This window comes from Mastomys coucha, unplaced genomic scaffold, assembly GCF_008632895.1.
Source record: "Mastomys coucha isolate ucsf_1 unplaced genomic scaffold, UCSF_Mcou_1 pScaffold21, whole genome shotgun sequence".
NCBI classification, from domain to species: domain Eukaryota; kingdom Metazoa; phylum Chordata; class Mammalia; order Rodentia; family Muridae; genus Mastomys; species Mastomys coucha.
In genome coordinates this window covers 24695026-24704241 of record NW_022196904.1, presented here as the reverse complement: position 1 = coordinate 24704241, position 9216 = coordinate 24695026, and the positions used below count along the sequence as shown (strand labels likewise).

Genomic DNA, 9216 nt, shown 5'->3' with positions numbered 1-9216 from the left:
ATAAATTTTCAGAAGTATATATCATGGGATAAACATGGTAAAAGTTGAACTGAAGCAATTTCCTGGGAAATTACAGAATCTGAATGACAAGTTGCTGGTTTTCTGGAAGGAATTGTTAGCATAATTTTGCAAGACTAAAATAATAATGATAAATCACTCCATAGAAATGTGCATAATGCGTTCCTTGTTCTACCCTTGAGTGCCTGAATTCACATCTGACTACAAGATCATTTCAGAACTTAAATTTTCCCAAAGGAAACATGAACATCCTTTCTTAACTTCTGCTCAGGTCCTCATCAACATCTAACAAACTCCTAGACATCATCATTAAGCACTAGAAAGTAAAAATGGAGATTTGCTCTGGGGATAAATGATTTTCCTTCATCAGAGGTATCCCAAAGATACCAGCCAGACAAATACACTGACATCAAATTTGACACAATAATAAACTCTCTGAAGGATGTCATGTCCAGGTACCCTACTATTTTATGAGAGTATAAGCCTGGACTTGGTGGGTTACCTTCACAGTACTTAATAGAGATTAAAAGCCATTCTGAATTTCCTGGCATTCTTTCTCAGGCAAGGAAACACACAGACAACTTCTTCAATGTGAAAGGCATTACAATATATGCTTCTATAGGAGCTGTGTTCCTGACCCGTCAGATAAGCATCTTCATCCTGTGACTCAGAAGGTAGGATTCTTGCAACCATAGAATTCTTAAAACTCTCTTCTCCCTTCTTGAGTGTACATTGTCTTCTAAAGCCAATATGAATCACTAATTATTTTTGAAGACTGAAGTTTACTCAAATAGGTTAAAATTTGCTTTCATCTCAAAGAAATGTCTGTTTTCTGGATTTGCACTTAGCAGAAAACAGCATTCAATATAACATCTGTACAGGAGATGTTGAATTTTGTCTGGTGGATGGACACTCCTGTGTTCCTTTTGAAAACATATAAACCAGTAAAATGCAGATTAAGCATCAGCTTGCAGAGAGTATAATAGTGATGGGGTTAATAATTTTGGAGGGAAGCTGGAAATGATGCAGGTACGACTCTGGCACCTGACTTTTTAGAATAAAAATTAAGATTGGGAAAAATATGAACAAATGAAACTTGTTAGCAATTGGGTTTTTTAACATGGAGGATACACATGTAAACATATGTTCATCTGTGTGATCAAAACACAGGTGGCTTTATCAGAAATATTTCATATTTTATATTGTGGATGAGTAGTATAAAAGTTCCTCAAAAAAAAAAACAACTTAATTTTCTCCATCTAAATTCAGTTACAAAACCTTACACATTATTATGTGTAAATCATCTTATTAATATATATTTTTTAACGTGTTACTATAACATGAGAAAATTGTGTTAATTATTTTTATGGTGCCTTTCTCTTTTCTTTTTTATTGATTAAGTTTTATTATTAAGATTCATTCCAAATGTAGCATCATCTCTCGTCTAACAAAATGAAGGACTCTTTAACTTATTATTTATTAAGTGATTTTATTGATTAAGTTACATGCCATTTGCAGTCTTCCTGCCCTCCTAAATTTATTGAATTCTGACAATAGAATCACACACTCATGCTACTCTCTTTCCACTCTTTATTGATATGCAAACCCCATGGTATGTTAAAATGTGTATTATTGTGCAAGTTATTAATGTATGTGATCAAAAAGATGTAGTTCCAATACAAAATTTATCTTGAGGCAGGAGTAATTCATTAAGTATAAAATTTTATTCTGAGTTACAGTCCATGCATTGTTCTACAGGCAAAGCTCCTGTAGTGTGATAGATTAATGTCTCCCTGATCAAGAGAAGAAATTATCCCAAATTAACTAATAAGCATGGAAAAATAGAAGAGAATCCTGAGGACAGCTGTGTACTATCTAAACATTAATCAAGAGTTGAGTAAAGCCCTCTCTATGTCTCCTTGTGATAAATCCCTGAAAACCACTGAAGAAGTGGCTCTTCAAATCCTCTTGTTGTGCCAGTTTGGCATTGGGACTATCACCAATGTATTTCTTTTTGTCTATAATTTTTCTCCAATCTTGATGGGTTTTCAACAGAGGCCCAGGCAGGTGATTTTAAGCCACATCGCTGTGACAAATGCCTTGGTTCTCTTCATCACTACATTTCCAAACAGCAAGGTGGCTTTTGCTCCAAGAAGTCATCAAACTGACCTCAAGTGTAAATTAGAACACTTCACTCGCCTGGTGTCAAGAAGCACAAACTTGTGTTCCACCTGTGTCCTGAGTGTCCATCAGTTTGTCACTCTTGCTCCTGTTAATAGAGGTAAAGTTATACTCAGAGCAAGTGTCCCAAATTGGGTGAGTTATTCTTGTTACAGTTGTTGGTTCTTCAGTGTCTTAAGTAACATCTACATTCCAATTAAGGTCACTGGTCCACAGAAAACAGAAAATAACACTGACTGTAAAAGCAAGTTTTTCTGTACCACTTCTGGATTCAGTGTAGGCATTATCTTCTTGCTGTTTTCCCATGATACCATATTCATGAGCATCATGGTCTGGACCAGTGTCTCCATGGTACTTCTCCTCCATAGACACAGGCATCGAATGCAGCACATCCTCACTACGACTCGAGACCACAGAGGCCAAGCTGAGACCAGAGCAACCCATACTATCCTGATGGTGGTGGTCACATTTGTTGGCTTTTATCTTCTACATATTATTTGTATCATTTTTTACACCTTTTTTATATATTCTCATCAATTCCTGAAGCATTGCAATCAAGTTTTGGTTGCAGGTTTCCCCACTATTTCTCCTTTATTGTTGATCTTCAGAGACCCTAAGGATCCTTGTTCTGTGTTCTTCAACTGTTGAAAGCCAGAGTTACTAAAAAAGCCAAAAACAGAAGACAGCTTTACTAAACCATTAAATATTTATTTCATAAATATGTTTTCAACATCTTGTATGAACATGGTATGGTGCTCACTGCTGTAATTTTAAAAGAGTAAGGTTATAATCATTTGTTGATGTGAAAGATTTCTGGTTAGAAACAGACTGACACAGTGAGTTATTCACCACCCTCCATTCTCTTGTATATAACTGCACTCTGCTGCAGGCTGGTCTAAAACAGATGAAACCCATTTTCCCTAAAAGGTTTAATGTATTATAAGGTCCTGATCAAAGTATTACTCTCTGCTCCTTTTAACTTAACACATTAAACTTCAGATAAGAACAGAATCCCTCTCTATATTTCTCCATATAAACAAATGAAAATGTATTGTTATGACTAGATGTTTTCAAAGATGAAATGTTTGTTAATTTTATATATTGCATGTCATTACATTTTAGTTAGGAGAAATATACTTTGCTATCTTGGACTCCACTCAAGTGAAAGTCAATCATTGAACAACATCACTTTGTGGTCTCTCGAACAGTGCAAGCTGCTCACAACATCAAGAGTAAAGAAAAAAACAAGCAAAAGCAACTCATGCTCAGGAGCCTTAAGAGGTTTAATGTTGATAGGATCAGATTTGAGGAGGACAAACCATCTGCCCCAACACAGAAGTAACTGGGACCAGAGGTAGCAGGGAACCCAGGAACTCTGCCTGACCAGTGGCATGGATTAATTCCTGTCTGTGGCAGTGCCCTGAGGAGACCTTAAGCAAGAACTCCGCAGGTAGTCCCACAATACCCAGAAGAAGATCCACTCCCAGGCATTCTAACAAACCCAGGATCACAGGATTCCAGAATCCCAGAAGCCTAGTCACACCAGGAGCTCAGGGTCCCAAAGGCAGGTTGACTCCCAGGAGCTTTGACACACCCAGAATCACAGGATCCCAAAATCACAGGATCGCAGAGAGAGCAGAACCTGAGGAGTTCTGACACAACCAGGGTCACAGGAAGGACAGGCCCCAGTTAGATATAGCGAGGGCAAGTCACACTAGAGATAATCAGATGGTGGGTGTTGGAAACCAAAAGCACACTCTGAGCATTCCCTGGCTTGACCCGCTGCTAACTTCAGCTCTGGCAGAGACACCTGGAGCCAAGAGGCTTGGGAACCAGGCACCTTCCTCCCCGGAAAAAATGTTTTATGGCTATCTTCATCCCTGGGAGAGTTTCAAGCAGGCACTAAAGGGTCAAGCAGGAATCTTCCCTTCCTGGGAAGGTGTTAAATCAAGCCCACTCCTCCTGAGAAAATGTTTACCTTGCCCTGCTGAGAGGCGCCTGGAGCCAAGCTTCACAGAGACAACTCCCCAAGATAAGGCTGCAATATGTCTCAGGCCCCCTTATCAAACACCTGTCCAGATGTTCCCCTCTACTCCTTTGTTCCAGCCGAATTCCCCTCACCCCTCCTCATTTTCTTTTTCTGTAACGTATATATACTGGCCACTGGTCATTAATAAATGAGGCTTTGACAAAAGACTTGCTTAGCCTTCCTCTCCTTTGTCCCCGCCCGTTCTTCTTCCAGGCCCGGTTCTCCTCGAGACCATACAATAACCAAGATCCCGCGGGTAGGGATAGGTGGCGCCTTCAACGTGGGGCTCGAGGTACAAACTTCCCTGGACAGGTCATCTTGTAAGGACCCCGGGAGAGCTCCCCGGGAAGAGAGAAAGTGCAGCCGCCATTTTGCCGCTCACAGAATGGATCGCGTCGTGTAAGTACATTTCCGGCCATAAGTGGCGCACGCCTTTAATCCCAGCACTTGGGAGGCAGAGGCAGGCGGATTTCTAAATTCAAGGCCAGCCTGGTCTACAGAGTGAGTTCCAGGACAGCCAAGGTGACACAGAGAAACCCTGTCTCGAAAAAAACAAAAAAAGGGCCATAAGTTGTCTAAAGAAGTGATATTCATAAAAGATCTAAAGGCAACTCTCAGGGTAAGGGGGGTTTGAGTAAAGAAAAAAGATTTAATTAAATTTTTCATTTATGTAGACCAGGCTTGCTCCTGGTTCATCATAGATGGCCAGCAGATTAACCCTAAAAAGTCACAAAGAGTAGGCAGGGAACTCAATGAGATCCTAGCCACTCAAGGTCAGGATGCTGTTCCTACCATGGTTTTCATTTATGGGGGACTTATTCGAGATATTGTCCATGGGGTGTACTCAGACCCCAATAAGCAGCAACTCTTGTCAGTGGCTGAGTATTGCCTTTGCCCTTTGTCTAGAGCAGCCTCTGCAGCTTCCATTTCATCTGAAAAGGGCCCTGAAAGATCTCCCTCAGTCGTTATTGATGCTCCTGAAGCCCCTCCATGCGCTCCCCAAACTTCTATCCTCCTCTCCCAACTTGCACACCTCCTCCTGAGGTACCATTGATCAATCCAGTTTTTAGAATTCCCCCAGATAGAGAGCCTCTCAATCCTAGGGATGGAGCCACGTGGGAAGAAGGAGCAGCTCGTTACCATAATCCTGGCTGGCCGCCATTTGCCTTGGCCCCTTTAAGAGGCCCTCCTCCCTATGCATCTCAGATCTGCACCCCTACCTTTCTGTCCCAGTCTCTGCCTGCACCTACTCTTATTGAGGCTAGAGACCAGCTTTCCACTCAAGTGGAGGATTGGAGGAGGTCTTACATCTCCAGAGAAAATACGTTCAGGTCTCTACAGAACCTAATTCCCCTACAAGAAGCCTTTAGGGAGACCTTATTCACTTCCCCTGCTACTCCTGCTGCAGCTGTGCCCATTTCCCCAACCGAAGCCTTGGGTCATTCTAAAAATGAACCTCTTCAGGGCCCTGAGCCCAAGATGCTGGCTTTCCCTGTTGCCACCAGCTCCACAGGGAATGCTAATTTGCCTACATCCTCCGTGGATGACTCCCTGACTGCCTTGAGTGAGCCTGCAAGAGGCAGGGTCCCCTCCCCCTGAATCAGACAACGAAGGCAGGGCTGCAGGAGACCGGGAGAGTGATGGTGAGGAACAAGCACCAGCAGTGCTTCGCAGGCTACTGCAGGTTACGTTTCAAGGCATTGAAAGAACTTAATAATGCGGTTAGAACGTATGGGCCTAATGCTCCTTTTACCCTCTCTATTCTCGAGACAATTTCAGGGGGAGGATACCTAATTCCTGGAGAATGGATTAGAGTAGTCCAATCTGTCTTAATGCATGGACAATTTTTGTCCTGGAAAGTTGATTTTTTGGACCGGTGCCAGGCTATTGCAGCCAGAAGACCCCCAGGTTGCCTTCTGCGACCTGGACCTTCAAGAAACTCAGTGGCCAGGGTAGGTACGCCACAGAAACACGCCAACAGCGCCTTCCCATTGGTCTCTTGGCACAAACTGCCAGCGCTGCTCTTAGTGCCTGGCGAGCAATTCCGGCCAGAGGCTCGGTTACTACACCTCTGACAAAAATCATTCAGGGAGTTCAGGAAGAATATAGTGAGTTTGTGAGTCGCCTACTTGAGGCTGCAGAGAGAACTTTGGGGCAAGAAGAATCAGACAACAAGCTTATAAAACAGCTAGCTTACAAAATGCCAACTCTGCTTGCAAGGCTGTGTTGCGTGGCAAGATTAGAGACAAAGACCTTAATGAAATGATTTGTCTTTGTCGTGACGTAGATACTTTCTCCCATAAGGTTTCACAAGCTGTAAATCTTGCACTTGACACAGCTTTCCAATATACTGGTCCTCAAAAGAACTGTTTTAAATGTGGCCAATCTGGACATTTTACCTGGCAGTGTCCTATGCTAGCACCTCCCGCAGCAGCTCCTCAGCCATCTGCAGGCTCCACCACTAGGCCCGCCCAGCCTAGCACTCTCTGCCCACGCTGCAGGAGGAGCAAGCACTGGGCCAAAACCCACCGGTCCAAAACGGGTATCTCCAGAAATCCTCTGCTTCCCCTTCAGGGAAACAGCCAGAGGGGTCAGCCCCGAGCCCCTCAACCCATCCCATTTCTCCTGGCCACGGGGAACAGCCGGCAGCCAGATCAGCCCTTAGTCTCCACAGAGCAACCCCAGGTAGTGCAGGCCTGGACTTGTGTGCCTCCTCCACTTCAATATTAACTCCTGAGGACGGCATCCAGGTACTTTCCACAGGGACATTTGGACCCCCACCACCTCACACTTATTTTCTAATCTTGGGGCATGCCTCTACCACCCTAAAAGGGCTCACAGTCCACCCTTCTTTAGTAGATAATGACTATACCAGGGAACTTAAGATTCTAGCCAGTGCCCCCTGAGGCCCAATAACAATCCTTCAGGGACAGCGACTGGCACAAGCCCTGCCCGGGCCTCTAGATACCTCAAACCCGGCAGTGAGCGCGCAGCAAGGCTTCACTCAGCCAGACTAGTCAGACCTTACTGGGTCCAAGCAATTACCAGGGACCGCCCTGTAGTCACTCTTAAATTAAATGGCAAGCGTTTTGAAGGTATTCTGGATTCGGGTGCGGACTCTACTGTAATCTCACAGAGTGCCTGGTCCTCCTCTTGGCCTTTGCAACCTTCTCTTACTCACTTACAGGGGATTGGGCAATCTAAGAATACCCTTCAGAGCTCACAACTGTTAACCTGGGAAGACAGCGAGGGAAATACTGGCTCCACCCTTTGTTGTCCCTGGTCTACCCATTAATCTTTGGGGAAGGGGCATCCTCTCACAAATGAAGGGTTTTATGTGCAGCCCTAGCGAAGTTGTTGCTCAACAGATGCTTTCCCAGGGTTATCTCCCTGGGCAGGGGTTGGGGAAAAACAGTCAAGGCCTGTCAGCTCCCATATCTGCTACACCCAGGCCAAATCGCGTTGGGTTGGGGTACGACTCCCATTTTTTTATAAGGGCCATTGCTCCTCCTGCACACCAGGCAGATAAGATCACCTGGAAAGATGACTCCCCTGTCTGGATTGACCAATGGTCTCTCCCTGCTAAAAAACTGTTCACAGCCAGAGAGTTAGTGCAGGAACAACTGACCGCTGGACATATAGAATCCTCAACATCACCCTGGAACACCGCCATATTTGTCATCCAAAAGCGAAGTGGCAAATGGAGACTTTTACAAGACCTAAGGGCAGTTAATAAAACTATGGTCCCCATGGGGGCCTTACAACCTGGCCTCCCCTCAACAGTAGCCATTCCCAGGGGATATATAAAATTAGTCATTGACTTAAAAGATTGTTTCTTTTCTATTCCTCTTCGCCCCGAAGATTGCAAAAGCTTTGCATTCAGCCTTCCTATAGTTAATTGTGTGGGTCCCTCCCCTCGCTTTCAGTGGAGAGTTCTCCCCCAGGGTATGGCCAATGGTCCAACCTTTTGCCAAAAGTATGTGGCTCAAGCTATCGACCCTCTTAGAATTTCTTATCCTGATTTATACGTAATTCATTACATGGACGACATTATGATTTCTGGAGAAAATGAAAATAGATTGCATTGTGCCAGTCAATAACTTATTAGTGCCCTCCACAGTCAGGGGCTTCAAATTTCCCCTGAGAAAATTCAGATTCACCCTTCTCATCTATTCTTGGGTTTTGAGTTATTTTCTAATAAAATCCTTTCCCAAAAAATTCATTTGAGGAAAGATTTCCTATGGACACTTAATGATTTTCAGCATTTACTGGGAGATATCAATTGGCTCCGCCTCTACCTAAAACTTACCACAGGAGAATTAAAGCCCTTATTCGATATTCTGCATGGCGATTCAGATCCATCTTCCCCACGCACACTGACCCAAGAAGCAAGAGACACGTTGGCTAAAGTAGAACAGGCTATTAATGAGCAAAATGTTGGATATTTTTCCCCAGATCTCCCTTTACAATTCCTTGTTTTACCTACCTTTTCTCCCACTGGCCTTCTTTGGCAACTCAAGCCTCTGTTTTGGGTCCATTTACCAGCCTCTCCCTCTAGAGTGCTACCCACTTATCCTCAGCTGGTCGCTCACCTCTTGCGACTTGGAAGAGAGAGCACTCTCAAACTTTTTGGCAAAGATCCTGATATCATTGTGCTTCCCTATGATGCCTCTCAGGTGCAATGGCTCATTCAGACCAATGACGATTGGGCAATTAATTGTACTTCTTTTCAGGGTGTGATTGATAACCATTATCTGACTGATAAATTAATTCAATTCCTGTGTAGGACACCTGTGGTTTTCCCTAAGAGAACAAAGTCAGCCCTAATTGCGGGAGCCACAGGAGTTTTTACTGACGGGTCCTCCTCGGGCCTTTAACATTGGTGGAAAAGTCTCATGTTTCATGACAGACTACTCCTTGGCACAGCTTGTTGAACTGGCAGCTATTGTTAAAGTGTTTGAACTCTTACTGGAGACCCCTTTTAACTT

At 43.8% G+C, this 9216-nt stretch overlaps 1 protein-coding gene and 1 long non-coding RNA gene across 3 annotated transcripts in view; both read left to right on the top strand.

Annotated features, from left to right (window-relative positions):
• Positions 1-579: 579 nt before the first annotated feature.
• LOC116102008 overlaps positions 580-9216 on the top strand; it is a 10094-nt gene continuing 1457 nt past the window's right edge. The window contains exons 1-2 of one of the 2 annotated variants that reach the window (XR_004122970.1): positions 580-692; positions 4442-4627. This is a non-coding gene — a long non-coding RNA (uncharacterized LOC116102008). Of the gene's footprint in view, positions 693-3407; positions 4396-4441; positions 4628-9216 lie in introns of those variants that run through there. The other variant, XR_004122971.1, reaches the window with a different exon arrangement.
• Positions 1930-3355, top strand: LOC116102006 (vomeronasal type-1 receptor 1-like). The gene has a single exon (XM_031386161.1). The coding sequence runs from the start codon at positions 1930-1932 to the stop codon at positions 2845-2847; it is 918 nt and encodes a 305-aa protein (XP_031242021.1). The 3' UTR covers positions 2848-3355.

Coding starts and splice junctions, on each gene's coding strand:
- LOC116102006 (XM_031386161.1), top strand. CDS start 1,930: ATGTCTCCTTGTGATAAATCCCTGAAAACCACTGAAGAAGTGGCTCTT.